This window comes from Phasianus colchicus, chromosome 10 (assembly GCF_987193195.1).
Source record: "Phasianus colchicus chromosome 10, bPhaCol1.hap1.1, whole genome shotgun sequence".
NCBI lineage: Eukaryota > Metazoa > Chordata > Aves > Galliformes > Phasianidae > Phasianus > Phasianus colchicus.
This window is the reverse complement of record NC_143445.1, coordinates 5,627,379-5,645,078: the sequence shown is the minus strand read 5'-3', so window position 1 is coordinate 5,645,078 and position 17,700 is coordinate 5,627,379. Positions and strand designations below refer to the sequence as shown.

At 55.7% G+C, this 17,700-nt stretch overlaps 3 protein-coding genes across 7 annotated transcripts; 1 reads left to right on the top strand and 2 right to left on the bottom strand.

Moving 5' to 3' along the window:
* Positions 1 to 217: 217 nt before the first annotated feature.
* Positions 218 to 8,809, top strand: ILKAP (ILK associated serine/threonine phosphatase). Of its 2 annotated transcripts, XM_031596502.2 has the most exons (12): positions 218 to 323; positions 538 to 603; positions 801 to 857; positions 1,484 to 1,603; positions 2,439 to 2,565; positions 3,569 to 3,675; positions 4,150 to 4,243; positions 5,481 to 5,568; positions 5,849 to 5,970; positions 6,841 to 6,960; positions 8,183 to 8,264; positions 8,528 to 8,809. In XM_031596502.2, the coding sequence occupies exons 1-12, from the start codon at positions 278 to 280 to the stop codon at positions 8,666 to 8,668; spliced, it is 1,170 nt and encodes a 389-aa protein (XP_031452362.1). In that variant the 5' UTR covers positions 218 to 277; the 3' UTR covers positions 8,669 to 8,809. The 2 variants fall into 2 exon arrangements, with proteins under 2 accessions (XP_031452362.1, XP_090003206.1); XM_090147080.1 differs by lacking the exons at positions 218 to 323; positions 538 to 603; positions 801 to 857; positions 1,484 to 1,603 and adding an exon at positions 1,610 to 1,825.
* Positions 8,810 to 8,881: 72 nt separating this feature from the next.
* KLHL30 (kelch like family member 30) lies at positions 8,882 to 12,990 on the bottom strand. Of its 4 annotated transcripts, none has more exons than XM_090147077.1 (7): positions 12,898 to 12,990; positions 11,428 to 12,519; positions 11,110 to 11,196; positions 10,862 to 11,017; positions 10,598 to 10,786; positions 10,283 to 10,428; positions 8,882 to 10,072 (listed from the first exon to the last, which is right to left on the bottom strand). In XM_090147077.1, exons 2-7 carry the CDS (start codon positions 12,371 to 12,373, stop codon positions 9,821 to 9,823), a joined length of 1,776 nt encoding a protein of 591 aa, XP_090003203.1. In that variant the 5' UTR covers positions 12,374 to 12,519; positions 12,898 to 12,990; the 3' UTR covers positions 8,882 to 9,820. The 4 variants fall into 4 exon arrangements, with proteins under 4 accessions (XP_090003203.1, XP_090003204.1, XP_090003202.1 ...); XM_090147078.1 differs by having other exon boundaries at positions 11,428 to 12,455; positions 12,892 to 12,920; XM_090147076.1 differs by lacking the exon at positions 12,898 to 12,990 and adding an exon at positions 12,564 to 12,858 and having other exon boundaries at positions 11,428 to 12,455.
* Positions 12,991 to 13,208: 218 nt separating this feature from the next.
* Positions 13,209 to 16,830, bottom strand: ESPNL (espin like). Its single transcript, XM_090147081.1, has 2 exons — positions 14,793 to 16,830; positions 13,209 to 14,721 (listed from the first exon to the last, which is right to left on the bottom strand). Exons 1-2 carry the CDS (start codon positions 15,300 to 15,302, stop codon positions 13,444 to 13,446), a joined length of 1,788 nt encoding a protein of 595 aa, XP_090003207.1. The 5' UTR covers positions 15,303 to 16,830; the 3' UTR covers positions 13,209 to 13,443.
* Positions 16,831 to 17,700: the final 870 nt, after the last annotated feature.

The window sequence follows — 17,700 nt, the reverse complement described above, 5'->3', positions numbered from 1 at the left end:
GCGGCTGGCGCCCTGCCGCGCCGTTGGCCAGAACGGTATTGATTGGCAGCGCCGTTCCGCTTCGCGATTGGTGAACGCGCCGCTGCGTCACCGCCCCTCGGCGGCGCGTTGATAAGCGCCGGAGCACTTCCGCCGCCGCCGCGCCGCTTTCTCGCCGACTTCCGGCCTTCTCGCGGCATCCCATTGGCCGTCAGGCGGCGACGCCCCGCCCCGCGGGCCTGATTGGCAGGGGCGGGGCGCGGCGGCGGGGCGGGCGGCGTCGGGCCGGGCGCGGTGGATGGACCTGTTCGGGGACCTGCCCGAGCCCGGCGGCTCGGCCCAGGGTGAGGGGCGGGGGGAGCCCGGCGGGGCTTCGGGGCCGCTTCGGGCTGCGGGTGGCCACCGGGGCCTTTCCGGCGGCAGGAGGCCGGAGCGCTCGGCGGCGCGGCCTGGAGGCCGCCTGGTTGCGGGGCTGTGAGGGGAGGCCCTGGGGGTGCGGCTGCCGCCCCTCCGCGCCGGGGCCTGCCGCCCGTGCCGAGCCTCTCCGGTGTCTTGCAGGGAAGGAGGCCCAGGGGCAGCTTCGGCTCTTCGACGACCTCCCGCCGGCCGGCAGCGCCGACACAGGTAAGGCCCCGCCGTGCCCCGCTTCGTGCCGTGTCGGCGTGCCTCCGGCGGGCGTCGGGCTGCGGAGGCCTCCGTGCGGAGGTTGGAATGCGGCTGCCTTTGGTTGTGTAACTCGTGCCCGCTCTGAGGGCCGGGCGGAGCTTTGTTCCCCCACAATGACAAAGGTGCTCGCTTTTTGCCTTTCTGTTGTGCTCCAGGAAAAGGAAGCTCTTTGCTCTTCGATGACCTCCCACCGGCCAGCAGCAGCGATGCAGGTAAGCAGCTGTGTTGGCTCCGCTGGCCCGGCCTTTCCGGCCTCTTCAGAACCCGACTGTTGGTAGGCAGGGCTCTGTGTGCAGCCGGATGGTTGCCAGCTCCTGGGGGGAGGCTGTAATGTATGGGAATGGGAGAAGATTCTGATGCCACGGCAGCTATTTTTAATTGACAGCTTCAGTTTGTGACCTGTGTTCTGGAGTCTATAATGAATACACTGTGCTCCTTCAGAGTAATGATGTGAGCTTCCTCGTGTTGTTGTGGCCACAACTCCATAGATACAAATGTTAATGAAGACCAAGCAAAGCTCTGATCTGGAATGTTAACTGTCTGAACATTCAACTGCAATAAAGGCTAGGAGCTAGGAAATGGTTTGTGGCCTGGGAAGAATCAGATGCCCTCTAGCTGTACCTGGCTGTACTGTGGCTGAGGGAGGGCTGTGTGATTCGAGGTGACCACATGTGTGTGCTGGGTTAGATAGTGATGTGGGCTGCCTGTCACTTAATGCTGTGTGAGCATGCCAGTCTGTGCTCCTGAGAGTGCATCAGTACAGGAGGACTTACTGCGGAGGTCCTGCAAATAAAACCAAGCTGGAAGTCCTCAGCTGCCTGCTTTTATTCTCTTTCAGCCTCCAGCACTCCTGAGCAGGTCTCAGCAGGGAGCCATGCAAAAGGGGAGAAGAGGAAGTCCTTGGAGGAGGAAGAGAAGAATGGCAGGGAAGAACTTGTGGAAAAGAAAGTTTGTAAAGGTTTTCAGACAGTTTGAAAACAAATGTACTCAATTTATACTTTTGACGTTTTGCTGAGGAAATCCAGACTAAAGCTGAGCCTTGGTTCTTCAGTCTGCTGGCATTTGCAGCCTCTCGTGGGGAGCAGACTGCAGAGGAAGGAGCCCCTCAAACTCTCTGGCATTCTGCCTCCCTCACATGGGCCTCCATACCAGTCTGCTGAAGTGGCAGGAGCTGGGCAGTGTGAGTGCCTTGGCATCTGCAGAGTAAGGGGTTGTGCTGCCAGCAGGGGAACTGGGTGTGAAGCCTCTGGAAGGCTTGACCTGCACCAGTTTCTTTTGCCAGATCCACAAATCTCTCTTGAGTGGCTGCTGAGAAAGCCAGAGAGAGAGAGAAAGGCTTATTTGTGTTGACATATAATACATTTGACTTCAGTGCAAGTTCCCACATGTTATGTTCAGCTTTGGGAAACCAGATGTGTTCAGTGAAAAGGAAATTACATATTCTGGAAACAGCAGAGTTTGCTTTCCTGCTCTCACCCATGCCTTAAAGCTATGCTTTGTTTAATCTGTTTCAGTTGTGCCATTCATTCTCACTCCACCATTTGATAAGAGCCCCCTGTGATGCCCAGCAGTACTGCTTGTGTACAGCTGTCCCCCAAAACAGTGCAGGCTACTTCTGTAGCTGCTGACCTCATGTTACAAAATACACTATGCTCAGCAGAAGGTGCCAGATATGGCCCTTGCTTTGCAACAGCCTACTTTGCTGTGTGTTTGTGAAAGCTGAAAAGTGACCATCGATGTGAGCTGAGGCAATGAGGGAGTTTGATTGGCGTGTGTCTGTTTGTCTCCTTTAGGGTCAGTGGGCATTCTTGGATTGAAGGGCTACGTGGCAGAGAGGAAAGGTGAAAGAGAAGACATGCAGGATGCACACGTCATCTTAAATGATATCACTGAGGAGTGCCAGCCTCTGCCCTCCCAAGTGTAAGTGAGGCCTGACTGCCAAAGCCAGGGGATAAAGCTGTGGATGGCAGCCAGGTGTGGAGGTGAAGGAGCTCCAGCTTGCCTCACCAAAACCTGTGGTGTGTGATGGTTTTTGCTTTAAGCAGCTGCTGCTCTTGCTTACAGGCTGCTTTGTGATGTGTCTTTTGGGCTTGTTATTGGGAAATCTGGAGCTAATCGTTAGCCTTGTTCCTGAGCTTATCACAGAACTAGATTATATATAAATACCTTCCAGTGGTACTCAGTGAATTTAGTCACTGACTTCACAAGAACTGTGAGGGCCTAATAACTCTGGATATTGAGTTTCTGTTACCCTCATTGAAGCATGGATGTTTCGAGACACTGATTTTAATTAAAAGCAATCAGTCCTCGCCTTGGGGTTATTACAGAGTGTGAAATCCTTATCTGTGGCAACAGAGTGCTTGAAGAGGAGAGAACAAATGTTAGAACTCTCTCACCTGAGAAGCTTAATTATCTTGGGAAATAAAATATAAATGTGCATATATGTGTAATTTATGTTTAAAGGAGTGCTCTCAAGTGTTGTCCTGATGCTGTGTTTAGCCCTTGAGCTCATGTTCTGAGAGCTTTGTTTGTCGAAGGATCCAAGCTTCCTGTCTGTAGTGCAGTTGCATCAATCTTAGGCCATGCAAAGAACTGTAGGATTGCTCAGACTGATGTTTGTATAGTGCTGCAGAGTTGCAGCACCTGACAGGTGAAGTGTTTAGCTGCTTTTATGCCCAGTTGTATTCTATAAACTACATTATACTTCTCATTTTCTGCAAAGAAGACAGTTACAAGGAAGTATTCAGTGCTTATGCGTGTAAACCATGAAAATCCTTGACTGCGTGAGCTTTGGAACTTGTTAACCTCTGCTTGTGCCTCAGAGTGCAGTATTTCTTGTGCTGGCTGAGGTGGGGCAGGGTGTTATGGAACAAATGTATTCAGTCCTGCCTTCTGGCTAACAGCCCTTCTCGTTCCCTCCCAGCACACGTGTCTCATACTTTGCTGTTTTTGATGGCCATGGGGGAGTCCGAGCCTCAAAGTTTGCAGCACAGAATCTGCACCTCAACCTGATCAAGAAATTTCCAAAAGGTGAGAGAGTGGAGTGAGGGCTGTAGGACAATCATCACCTTTTGTGCTGTGAAGTTGTGGCTACTGCTTAAGGGAATGGATTTGTTGGTGCATAGTTGTGCAGTTTCCGTTCCTTATTCCAAATGGGCTTGTGTGCACAGAGACCACTCTGCCTCCTGGGGAAGGGAGTTGGAAGCCTTTTTTGGAATGAAAGTGCAAGCAGCCAGTATTGAACTACTTACCAAGCCTGAGATGTTCTATTGCCAGGCCTGGCAGTGCTGCTTTGTGAGAAAAGAAAAAGTAAAAAATAATCTCACTGAAGGAGAGGGAGTTGTCATAAGTTCTATACACATGTAATCAGGCAGACTTTGGTTACGTGAGCCTGGGATGTCTCTCAGCTGCTGTGTGCAGGATCTGCCCAACGTGCTGCCATCTGTTCTGCGTGATGGATTGGATATGGTTTAGCAGGAGCTTAGTTGCTGTTTTCCCTGGCAGGTGAGGTGGTCAGTGTGGAGAAAACCGTGAAGAGATGCCTTTTGGACACCTTCAAACATACAGATGAAGAGTTTTTAAAGCAGGCATCCAGTCAGTAAGTGTAAATGCTTCCTGTGACGATGCCTTGAGTCGTGTCTTGGTGAAACACCAAGTACAGCTGTGTGCCAGGCTGTGCCTGCCTGCTTGAGCTCAGTCACAGCACATTCTAGTCTTACCCTGCAGCAGGCAGCCTGCCAGGACCCTTTGAGCTGAAATACCTGCTAATGGCAAAGAAAGGAGCCAAAACATAACCAAGAATCCACTCTGCACCTACTGGAGCATCCTGCTTGCCTTCTCTTTGAAGACTTAGCATGTTGCTGAAGTGGTGCATCCCATACTGTGTGAGCTAGGATGTCTTGTTGGGTTTTTTTTTCTACTGCTAATTTTTAAAACAAAACTAAAAAACACAGATTCTTTGTGGGTGAAATGCCAGCCTATCTCCCTGCTGGGTTTTGAGTGTAAACGCTCTTGTCTCGTTCTGTCTCTGCTAGACTGACACACCAGGTGTGGTTTATGAGCAAGTAGGGTGCAAATCGGTAAGAAAACGATTGTATTTCAAACACAGCCTTTTACACTTCTTGTCTGTTCCTTAATGACACTTCTGACACAGCTGGAGAGACTGCTCCTTCTGAGATGCCCTGCAAATTTTAAGTAAATTAAAAATTGGCTGTTTCTTAAGAGATAATAAGTTTTCCTTCAGTCCGTTACAAGTGTCACTCCCAGAGTAGTCTGTTTGCTCAGAAACATGACAAAGCTACTGCAAAGAATTCCTGTGTAGCAACAGCTGTGTTGATGGTGACATGCATATTTTCAGCTGAACCTTCAAATTCAGGAAAAAATGGTCAAAATATGTCCAGAAATCAGTCTCAAACCTAATTTCAGTGAAGAATGGTGTTCAAGCTGGGCTTCATTATGGGAAATACTCAAGTGGCAGCTGTAATGTAAGAACCGCTTCTCAGCTTACCTAGAGCTCCAGGGATACAAGCTTTACTACAGCAAGTAAAATACCAGGAATATGACCAAGCAATTGATGTTACTGCTGAGGTGAAGGTGAGGACTGAAGTGGGCAGGAAGAGTATGATGAGAAAAGGAAGGGAAAGAAAGGCAAAAGGATGGTAACTCAGTTGCAGCCCTGGCCATCCTGGTTTTTGGTTTTTTTTCTTAGCTGCTTGCAGGTGTAGCTTAATGCAGCTTGCTGGCTGCTGAATGTCACTGTATGAGAGTCCCCAGACGCACTGTCAGCAACTTCTCAACAGTTTTTCTCCTTGGTAATCTCACTGTTGTTTCCTCAGAAAGCCTGCATGGAAGGATGGCTCCACAGCTACATGTGTCCTGGCTGTTGACAATATTCTCTACATCGCCAACCTCGGCGACAGCCGGGTAAGCAGAACAGAGATGCCCACTGTTGGCATCTTGGTTCCTCTGCAAGCTTGCTAGCTCTGCAGGGTAAGTTCTGTTGCCTGTATTACTTGCAGGCAAGTGCTGTGGGGAAATACTGCAATCCTTCTGTACTCCATGCCAGAGATCACAGAACCTTTCAACATTTAAGCTAGCTTTTCTTTTATATATGTAGAAAGCCTCAAGTGCAAACTTAAAGCTTTCTCAATAAGTTCTTACTACAGTTTAGGTGTTTACTCACAAGGTTCTTTTGTCAGCACAGGCTATTCTGTGTCGTTACAATGAAGAGAGCCAGAAGCATGCAGCCTTAAGCCTCAGCAAGGAGCACAACCCCACCCAGTATGAGGAACGTATGCGGATACAGAAAGCGGGGGGAAATGTCAGGTAAGTCCTGAAGGTAGTAAGTGAACAAACCTAAATGCTGGCTCGACTCTGGATGTAGAGTTTCTGGAGCTTTGCATACCTGCTAGTGAGAGCCTAGAGGTAATTTTCAGCCTATGAGTGATCCCTCAGATATCTGAGGAGTCAGTGGCCTGGTTCAGTTGGCTGATGAGTGCTGGTTTCCCACGGACTTAAAATGTGCTGCGAAGATAGGAAGTTATCCATGCCTGAAAGCCTGACAGCATAACATCAGCATACTTAAACTTGAGCTGCAGAACTTGGCTTGACTGTTAAGCTGCACTTGCAGCACACCGTGGCACTGAGCAGAGTTCACTTGCTACTTGCAGCACCAACTCTCCCTCCTTATCTGGCATGAGGGAGAGTGTTTGAGAGGGCACAGTATCTGTCCTCATGGCTGTGCTTCTTGTTCCCCTAAGTGCTAGCAGCTGTACCAATGTGTGGGGCTAATTGTCCTGAATGGCAGAGCACAGGAGGGACTGCCTGGTGCTGTTCTGGTCTTCTATTGAAACACAGTGTGCTAGATACCATTCTTAAACACAGCCTGTAAATTCAGTCCTCTGCCTCCAGGAGCTGGCGTAACTCTTACTTCCCTGGCTTGCTAGGCTGAGCAGGACTTGAGTTAAGGCAGAGAGAAAACACCTTGAATTCTCCTGACTTCATTTTTTCCTTCCTCTCTCCATTTCTTTGTGCAAAAGACTGGGAAACACGCGGAATAGGATAGAGGCTTGAAAGGCAAGATTTGAACTTGCTGGGGAAGTGGGTTTGGTTTTGTGTGAGGTATCTGAATGGCTGATGGAGAAGAGCAAGATGTGTGTACATAGAGGAGACTCAGCATTTTTTCTCCTTGTGCAGGGATGGAAGAGTGCTGGGAGTCCTGGAGGTTTCCCGCTCCATTGGGGACGGCCAGTACAAGCGCTGTGGTGTAATCTCTGTGCCAGATATCAAACGCTGCCAGCTCACACACAATGACAGGTAAATCGTGCCTGCTCATGAGGAGGCTGCTCTGTCCTGGCTCTCTGCTCAGCAGCAACGCAAGCTGCTGCCAGAGCTAAGGCACTTGAGGCTAATCGCCCAGAATTAAAGGATGCTCTTGCTGCTGATGTCCCTCTGCTCCTGTTCCTTACCAGTGCAGTGGGACAGTGCTGCTGTCTCACTGCCAAGACACTGAAGGCTCCTGTTGGAGAAACCAGCCTCACTGTGGCGATAACACACACAGGCCTCATCCTCTCTTTATGCTCTAAGCTTGTGCACCTGTCTTCAAGCAGATGGTTAAGGCTTGAATCCTTGGATCCCTGTGCTGCCCAAGCGGTGTTCCTAGAAGCTGTGGTGCCCAAATACACCATTGCATTCAGCTCTGATTTTTGAAGATTTGAGATAATTTTCCAGCAAATGATTGATGATGATAAATTCCATTCAGGTCGGTACAGCCCTGAATGCTCTCAGAGGCAAGTGGGTGACCCCATGCTTCTGCTTCTTGTGGGATTAAAATTCTGTAGCAAGCAATCTACTGAAATATTTTAAGGTATATTCTGAGCATCAGGATCTGAAACTGCCTTCAAAGATGTGCATTGCTGTGGTGGAGGGGCTGTAGTTTTCTGTTTGGTGACTGTGTCTGGGGCTCCTGGTTAGTGCAAGCTCCTGTGCAGGAGAGGAAGTGTGCAGCAAGCTGTTTTCTTCTTCCCATTGGGAGCTGAGAGATAGATAGCTCTCCTCCCCTGGGGTTTTGCATCCCTTGTGTTTACGCCAGGAGCACAGCATTGTAAAGGACTGCACTTAAGATATTAAGCTGTGTTGCTCTATTTCCTTGCACTTGGCTTCTTAGCAGGGCAAACGTGAATGAAAGGATCTGGGAGCTGTTCCTAGAGAAATGGTGCAGCTTCCCAGCAAGGCATAGGGACATATTATATGGCCTTACTTAATTGTGTGTGTCAGTCAGCCTCCCAGGATGTCCTGATGTAGGTCTGACGTGGCTCATCTAACTGTTGGCTTGTACTCTGAACTGCCTCAGCCCCCTGAGTTGTTGATGCTGAGAAGCCTCCTGGTGCTTCTGGGGAGTTTTCAGATGAGCTTTTTTGCATTGTGTCTTTGGATTGAAACATGGATACTCATGTAAAGGGGGAAAAAAAAAGTGCAGAGGGACTTGGCTTTAGGTGGGGAGTCAAAGCTTCATTCTCGTAACCTGTCTGACTTCCAGGTTCATCCTGATAGCGTGTGATGGCCTCTTTAAAGTCTTTACGCCAGAAGAAGCTGTGAACTTCATTGTGTCCTGCCTGGAGGTATGGAGAAGGCATCTTGGGGGCTGGGTTTCTTATGCATTCATTTGTCAGTGCAGGAGCTGTGAAATCATATGTGACTTGCTCCCTCCAGATTAATTAGCTGAACAATGAGCAGGTGGTGCGGAGATGTACTTCTGCCAGAGGCTGCTCTCTTGATGCCTGTCCTTATTTAGTTTGCTTCCCTGTACTCAGAAATAACCACGTGCCTGCACTGCTGTGCTTTGCTGGGAGCAATCAGTGTTGTCTTTCTCTTATCCCAATAGGATAAGAACATCCAGAAAAGAGAAGGGAAGCAGGAAGCAGATGCTAGATACGAAGCTGCCTGTAACAGACTGGCCAACAAGGCAGTGCAGCGAGGGTCAGCGGACAACGTGACGGTCATGGTGGTCCGGATAGAGCACTGAGAGATGAGGAGCAGCAGCGAGGTCCCCATCTGATGTAAAGATGGGACAAGTTGGTGTGGGTGTGTGCGTGGTGGGGGGAGGGCCCTGCTGCATGCTCCTCAGTGTAAATAAAGGTTTTTTCTAATAGTTTTAGTTCACTTGGCTAGCAGTGTTTTCTAAGCAGTTACTACAGTGGATCAGCTCGTTGGGGGAGTTTTGTGTCCTGTTAACCCTCACCCCCTTGAATGTCCCGACAAACCAAATAAATCCATTTGGTAGAGGTGTTGGTGAGAGCAGGCATCTTTGTGCACAAACTGCCACCTGTTCAAATGTTGCAGCTTTGCTGTTCGTTTCCTCGAGCTTTGTATGATGCCTAGAAGGAGCTCCAAGCACCAGGGGTTCAGTGGGAGCTCCTGATTGGGCTCTGTGTTTCCTACATTCTGGTGCTGGGAAGGAAATCCTTTGGTTCTGGAGCGTGAAGTGCTCCAAGTGGCCCTGGGAGAGCAGCAGAGATCGTGCTCCGAGGCAGGGTGGGCCTCACCAGCCCTGTATGTGGCCCTGAGCAACATGGGGATCCCCCACCCTGACACACAGGCAGGCCACAGAGCTCCTTGTTGTGCACGTTTAATGAGTCAAACATGACAATAGCACTATGGAACAACTTGATCAAACAATACCAGCATCCCAAGAGCAGAGTGCTGGAGGCTGCATTGGCCTCGGAGCAGGTGTGGCTTCGTGCTCAGCCCGACCTGGGCCTGTGGGTATCAGAGCTAGGAAAGGGCTGACAAAGTGCCAGCTGTGTCACCAGTGTGGGACCATGTCCTTGGGGAGCTTAGTCTTGTGCATGCTGTGTTGCTGTGCAAGGGGAAGCTGACGCTGAGCAGCTTCAGCACTGGGGAGGTTTGCCCTGCTTCCCCTGGCACTCTAGATCCCAAAGCCACGGGGAAAGGGGGCTGGTGGAAGAACAAGCAACTTTGAAATACCCCAAAAGCTTTGGGATTTCAGAGAGTAAGAAAAGCATTTTTTTTTTTAATTTAAAAAAAAAGCTGAGGTGCTGGTGTCTATGGTAGGGTTAGGGAGATGGGGTGGCAGTGAGATGTGAGGGAATGCAAGCAGCTCCCTGTCTGGCTGGGGCTGAGCCTACCAGCACCTGGGCCACTGCTGTCAGCTTTGCTACCACCCCTGGTCCCCTGGGAAAGCCTCAGTCCACTTGGAGGTGTCCATGAAGATGGAGGAGGAGCTGTGGAAGAGCCAGAGGCAGGGCAGCGAGCCCTCCCGCACCCAGCGGTCCTTGGCACAGTCGTACACCTCCATCTCCACCCGGTAATCCCCATCCATGCCCTTCCAGTGGCCGCCGGTGACGAAGAGCCGATCTCCCAGCGGCACCATCCCGCCGTTCTCATGCAGAGTGTGCAGGAGCTGCACCTGCACCAGGGGAAGGGCAAGTGTTGCGGTCCCACGGTGCACCGAAGCTTTAGCAGCATCCGTGCTTTGGGCTCATACAGTGTGCTGTGGGGATGGAGTGCTTGGGGGAATGTGCAGGGGTTTCATGCTGGTGGCATTGGGAAAGCGAGGGTGATCTCTGCTTAAAGCCGTAACTCCATGCGGATGCTGTGCTCCTGGAGCATGCACTACCTTCTGCCAGATGTTGGCCTCGGGGTCGTAGACGTGCACCTTCTTGGTGTTGTCCCCGATGAGGTAGATGAGGCCGTGCAGCGTGGCGCAGCGTGGGGCCGAGAGGTACTTGGGGATGAATGGGGATGTGATCACACTCCATGCATCTGCAAGGGACAGCTGTCAGTGGGCAGGCAGGGAGCAGCCCCGGGTATTCAGAGGGGGTTAAAAGGAGATAAATTGGCACCCATGCTGCCCACCCAAGGCAGTGACACAACCCAGGGGTTTGCTATAGAGCACCACTGGGGATGGCACTGCGGTTTGGTGGGTGCTTACCTCGCACAGGGTTGTAGCACTGCAGGGTGAGCGCGTTGTACTTGACAGCACAGGAGCCCACCAGGTACAGCTTGCCCAGGCAGCCGGCGGCGGCGAAGTTGCTGACATATTTGAGGGCTGGGCTGATGGCTGCCCAGCTCTGGTTGTAGGGGTCATAGCGCTCCACCTCCACCACCTCCACCGTCGTCCCTGCAGGGCAGTAGCATGCTGCAGCCCTCTGTGCCGTGTCACAACCACCCACCTGTCCCCCCAGCATCACCTTACCCCCGAGGACGTAGATCTCGCCGTTGAGGACTGCGCTGGTGTGGTTGGTCCGCGCTCGCAGCATGGAGGTGATGGCTGTCCACACACCATCCTTGGGGCAGAAGCGCCAGGCCTGCGTTGTTGACCACGTGTCATTCCGGGACCCTCGGGAACCACCTACAGGAACAGGTCAGGACCCAAAGTCAGCTTCTGCTCAGATAGGGGTCCCCAGTCCCTGGGACGATGCTGACCCCCAGCCCAGCACCTACCAGTGACATAAACATCATTGTTCAGCGCTACCAGAGAGAAGCCCCACTTGTTGTAGTCAGGGAAGTCGGGCAGAGCCATCCACCGCCCTGCAAGGCAGCAGAGCCACGCTGTCACCCTGTGTGTGGGCTGGGGACATCCCACCTGCACCATCAGGGGTGGGGACAGCAGCTCAGGGTGACACCTTTGCACCAGCCCTATTTCATTCTTCCTTCACCCTGTGTCCCCAAGATACCAGATGGTTTAGGAGCTGCTTTTCTCCATCTTATCCCATGTGGGAGGAGCTGGGGGATGATGAGCACACTGTGGTGAGCACTTACGCGTTTTGGGGTTGTAGAAGGCGAAGTTCCTGGGGGTGGCCGGCGTTTCCAGCCCCCCCTCCTCATCCTCGCTCTCCTCCAGCACGCGCCCACCCACCACCACCAGCACCTCCTCCAGTTTCTGTGGTGGGGCTGCCTTTGGTGGCATGGGGACAGTGCCGGTGGCACCGAGCATGGCACGGGAGCGGGCCACCAAAGCCTGGCTGGCGGCTGAGTCACGGACGAGGGGTTCGGTGGCGAGCAGGTTCTGCAGGTAGTGGTCAGGCAGCGAGACCAGGCGGGCCAGCTCCAGCAGCTCAGGCAGGAACTGGGCCCTCTGCCCCGGGTCGTAGCGCACCCAGCGCAGCACGGCTTCGGCCACGCTCTGCTCCTCCTGCACCTGCAGCTGCTCGTTGGAGAGGTAGACGGCCAACCTCTCCTTGGAGAGCTGGAGGAACTCCTCCTGCTGAGAAACAGCCTCAAAGTTCTCCTGCAAAAAGGACCAGGCCTTGGAGGACACCTCGGGGCAGCCGTGGCTCTCGCCAAACTCACAGATCCCCAGGCAGTTGGTGGCGTCCATCTGCTGCCGCAGGTAGCGGCTGCACACCTGCTGGATGGTGGGGAAGTGCAGCTGGCTGGAGGTGCGCATCAGCCCCTCCACGTTGCCCTGGTTGATGGTCACCTTCCCCGTGTAGGCGAAGTCCAGCAGCGTCTCCAGCGCGCCGGGGTCCACCTCCTTCAGCTCCACACGTGCCGCGATGCTCTCGGCGAAGTCCCCAGAGAACATGGCGTGGAAGTAGTGGCTGCAGAGCGCCAGCACGCCGCGGTGGCAGGGGAACTCCCGCCCGCCCGCCAGCAGTGTCACGTCCGACAGCTTGGGGTGGGCACGCAGCCGCTGCAGCCCCTCCAGCACGCCCTGCGCGTGCGACGGCAAGCAGAAGTCAAAGTCATCCACGTTACGCACCATGGTGCTGGGTTTGGTGGCTGGGGCGGCCGCAGGTCCCCACCGCGGGAAGGAGCCCGGGCTGAGCGTGGCGAGGCTGTCCCTGCTGGGAGGTGGTAATGACGGGTCCTTCCTTGCACTGCCCGTGTGATGTACGGCACCAGCTGGGGCTGAGGAAGGGATTTCAGGATCCCCGCAGCCCCCCTGCCCTCACCGCCTGGCGGCTGCGCCTTCCCCACCCGCAGCCATAGGGCTGAGCTGCCTTCCTGGAGCTGCCGCGTATTTCTGGGAGGGGTTGCAGTGATCCAGGAGGGTGGTTTTAGGACTGGGGTCACATTCAGCCCCCAACGCTTGAATCGTTCACCCTGACACACCAAAGTGGTGCACATGGAGATGACCCCCCCCCTTGGCACGGCTCAGCCTGAGCATCCCATGTATGGGGTGGATGTGTGGGTGCCCACAGGAAAGGGTCAAACTCATCCCCCTACCCCACCCCCGTAGTGCTCAGCCTCCAGCCCTGCCAAGTCCCATGCCCACCCCACTCCTACCTGGGCTGTGCCCCGCTCAGAGCGCGCCGTGTCCCATGCAGCAGGGAGGGCAATGGCAGGGCACGGGAGGGACACGCGAGGTGGTGGCGGGGGCTGAGCTGGGGGGGTATTTTTAGCCGGGGCGGGGACGGTGCTCTTAAAGGCACCGCTGGAGCAGAGCTGCCTGCTGCCACCACGGGGCACCCAAGGGTGCGGAAGGGGAAATCACCCCTCCAGGATCCTGAGAGCACCGTGCTGCTGCGTGTGCCCAGGAGGGGCAAGAAAGACCCCCGGGCTGTTCAAGCACATTGCTGCATCCCATTCCCCTGCCTGGGGCCGGCTGTTAAATATAGGCTCGTATCTCAGCCCCGAGGTGGAGCGCAGCGGGTGGCAGCAGACACAGCGCAGCCGGCACCGAGCAGCCGGGCCTCCACGGCGCCGGGGCACTCAGCAGGGCATCCTCCATCACTGCAAAACATCCCGAAGTTTTTTTTTGAGACAAAACTGAAACGCTTTTATTGAGGCCCTTGGAGAAGCACAGAGGGCATCCACGGGCGTCATGAGGCGTCACTCCTCGAAGCTGAAGATCTCGGCCTCCTTCTCCTTCCAGAAGGCGAAGCTGCGGTCGATGCACCTGCAGATCTCCTCCTGGCTGCTGCGCCCGTGGCGGGACGCGCTCTGCGGGGGGCTGCCCCCCGCTCCCCCCGCTCTCCAGGCCGAGCCCTTGGCAGTGCCGAAGAAGCGCTCCTTGATGTCCTCGAAGCCGTCCCCCCAGCCCCGCCGGCCGGCCGCGATCTCATCGGTGACGGCGCGGTGGAAGGCGCGCGCTGTGTCCCAGCCGTGCCGGCCCAGGTGGTCGAACACCTCGAAGCAGAGCAGGTGGCGGCCGCGGCGCTCCTCAGGGGGCAGCTCCCGCTCCAGGATGCGAAAGTAGCCCAGCATGAAGAGCTCCAGCGTCAGGCTGTCGTAGTCGGCCGGCGTCCCGTCCGCGCGCCGCACGAACTGCTCAGGGGACAGCGGGGCGCGGGGGCCGCCCGCGGTGGGGGGCAGCGGTGGCGGGGGGCAGGCGGCCACGTCCCTCCAGCTGCCCAGGAGCTGCTGGATGGCGCTGCACTGCCGCGACAGGCGGCCCCTCCTGCCCGCCTGCTCCTCACCCGGAGCGCCCGCTCTCTCCCTCTGGGCCTGCAGCGCCCGGCAGGCCGCAGCCCAAGCGTTGAGGCCCCCGGCCGAGCGCTTCCAATGGCTGAGGAAGAGCAGCACGATGCGCTCCTTGCGCAGCCCGGCCGACTCGGGCACCGGTGAGCCGCTGCCTTCTGACAGCGCTTCTTCGCAGCTGATCCCCGAGTCGCTGGCGGCCTCCACCACCGCTGCGGTCTCGCTCTCCCCGCCGCCATGCCGCTCGAAGGCCCCGCGCAGGCTGCTCACGCTCACCCCGCACTGCCGGATCTCCCGCTGTGCCACACTGCCTGATGGCGTCCGCGGGGCTGCGGGGAGCGGGGCGGGCGGCAGGGCGGGCGTGGGGCTGCCACGAAACCCCTCGGCCTTGGCCAACAGCGCTTCCAGGCTGCCCACCACGCCGGCCAGGCGGCCACACCAGAGCGGCAAGGGCTGCCCTGGGGCGGGAGGAGGGCTGTGGACAGTGATGCTGAGCAGTGGGGAGGGCAGCAAGGCGCGCAGCTCTTGGGCCAGGCGCTGCAGCTCGTCCTGGTAGGCCTCTCCTCGGCGCCGCAGCCGCAGGCTCTCCACCGCCCGCTCCAGCTGCTGGAGGTCGGCCTCGGTTAGCAGCTCACCAAAGGGCCCCAGCACGGCCTCATGGGACGGTGAGAAACGCCAGGCGCCCGGCTCCTGTGGCAGGAAGCCATCAGGATGCAGCGACCACGGGACCCAGCTGTGTCCCACCCACAGCCCGGCCCTACCTGATCACACGTGGGCGCCTCATCCGCCAGCCGTGCCCGCAGCCGCCGCACCATCACCTGCCGCTTCCACTCAGGGATGGCGCGGCCCCGCTCATCGTGCGTGGGCACCAAGGCGTCCACGTCCAGAGGGTCCACCGTGGTGGTGGTGCCGTGGGGGTCTTTCCAGGGTGCTGCCGGCTCTGCCGCCGTGCCCTGTGCAGCAGCACGGTTCCCCCGGGCCTGCCTGGTGCAAAGGGGAAGGGCAGGGACACGAGCGCGGGATGGCGGAGCGGTGCGGTGACGTACCGGGTCCATGAAGGGCGCCGGGATCCTGCCCCGCTGTACGGGTCGGCGGAGCTTCAGCTCAGGCAGCGGTGGCTCCTTGGGCTGCATCACCCTCGGGTCTGGGACCTTGTGGGGACAGGAGCACGAGGACGTGTTGTGGGATGGAAGAGGAGTCTGCATCCCTGCTCTGCTGGGAGGGACACAGAACCAGCACAGGTGTGAGGGCAGAGAAATGCGTTCAGACATTTATCCTAGGCAAAGCACTTACAGCTAGATGAGGAGAACCAGGAAAAGCTGTGAGCGCATCTGTTGACACAGCCCTGCACTCCTGGTGCCTATCTACCCGCAGGGATGACCTGCAGCTCCTGCACCCCACACTGCAGCATGGCCCTGGCTGGGTGCTCTGCTCCTGGGCACAACAGACACCTTCACTGGCAGCCCTGGGGAGGGCAGAGAAGGGGACCTGGGCCTGGGGTAGCTGCGATGGCACACAGCACTGCTGTGCTCAGGAGGGCTCTTTGCAGAGCAGCACAGTCCCACCCCAGCAGCAGCCCTGCATTTCTGCATGTCCAGGCTTTGCAACCCAACCTGACCCTGCATACGGCCGAGGCACAGGGGGCTGGGCAAGACCTTTCCTGGCTCCCTTCTCGCCTGCCCAACAGTGGCCCCGCTGCAGACACTTTTCTGATCTGCTTGGGCAGTGTTCCCATGCCTGCCTCGGGCTGAACTGCAGGGACAGCAGCTGCCCCAGGGCACAGAGGGTCTGTGTGGGTGGACATCCTGGGGGACACCCACGATGCCCACGGAGACAGGACCCCTCCTATCCATAGCCACGTGGGGCTGTGCCCCCCTCCACTGCCAGCCCTTCATTTTCCCCAACCCCTCTCCCAGCACTCACTCACCTCAGGGCTCACTGCCACAGGCAGTAGTCACAGAGCTGCAGCAGGAGATGGAGCTCAGTGGTGCAGGCTCATCCAAGGGTGCCCCTCCAGCAGAGCGTGGTGCTTCTCACCTGCATGGAGCCAGGGGGAATAGGGGACACAGCGGCCCCCCAGGAACATGGAGCCAGGAACACTGTGCTACCCACACCCCGTCCTGGGCAAAAAACAAGCAACTGGATCCTAGTGCTGCTGTTCACACCACGGGTTGTTATCTCAAAGCCCTTGAAAAGAAGGAGCCTCATTAGTGAAGCAAATGTGCTGGCCGGCATCAGCCGCCGGCTCACCACCCGCCTTGCAGGAGCCAAAGATGCGGCCGATACAGCAGTGCTGGCACAGCCTTGACGGGCTTTAGGATCAATAGGAAGGTGTGGTGATGGAGGAGGGATGGAGCCTGGCACCCACCGTCCTGACGTATCCACTGCACCAACCTCCAGGTCAAGCGATGCACAATCCAACGACGGGTCAGGGCTGGATGTGAGTGCAGGCACCCTGTGCCCAACTGCACACAGCTGTGGGGCAGTGGCAGGGAGGGGGTCCGACTGCAGGAGCCGCATGGCTGCTCCCGATATTCAGCGCTGTTTTTGTTTCCTCACTCAACCTCCATCCATTATATATGGCCAGAATATATCAGTGGAGCTCGGTTACACGAGAGAAATTCAATCGAGGGGTTGGAAAAAAAAATCAAGCAGCAGGAGATCAAAGCCTCTAAACGGTAACCACCTGGTGAGGATCCATTACAGAGCCGGCCTCCGGCCCCCCAGCAGGAGAACACTCCGAGGGCACCACTGCCACCAGCCCAGGCACAGCAGAGATGGAGCTGGGGAGCTCAGGGACCAAAGATGGACAGAAGCAAGCTTGAGCACCCCGCTGCCCACCTTGGTATCCACCAGGACCCGTACAGTCACACAACAATTTGGCCTTGGCTTGTAAGGAAGCTACAGGTGCAAACCAGACACACAGAATAGGAGCAGCCATTAGAAGGGCACTGCAATCCCCAAGCCTTCCACAGAGCTCCCATTTAAAATCCTTCAGGTGGGAACAGCAGGCACCCTGAATTTAGATCTATCTGAAAAGACAAAATTCACCCATCGCATATACCAAATCACAGATTTTTACTCAAGATAAATCCCCCTCTCATCCTTACCCACCCCTACAACTATCTCCTGCACCACAAGCTCTGCGGAACCCCTTCTTTCACCTCCCAGTCCCCACTGTTTAGAGCTTGTTTTGCTGCTCAGTGACTCAACGTCTTCACCTGTACTCTTGCAGCATCCTGCACAGAAGCCGGAGGTCTGGTGTTGGCCTCTGGGCCTGTATCACCCTATGTGAGAAACAGGATTCCTGCAGGACCTGACCCAACAGCCTTCAAAGTCCATGGAGGAGCGAGTCATAGAATCATAGAGTGGCTTAGGTTGGAAGGAACCTTGAAGATCATCCAGCTCTGCTCGTTCTTGGTCCCGCTCCAGCTCTGTCACACAGTAAGAGGTGTGTGAATACGTGAGCTGAATTTCATTAGGCAGGAGCTGGAGGTCTCACAGTTGATCCCTATAATGCAAATCTATTCCTAATCCTGCTGCTTCTGTGGCACAGTCAGACAATAACCAAGGAAGCAGAAGGTTGAATCCATCGCCCTTTCTACCCCTGAAGCATACTGACAAACAAACATCAATCTCTTCCAACCTTAACGATTCCATGTTTCTAAG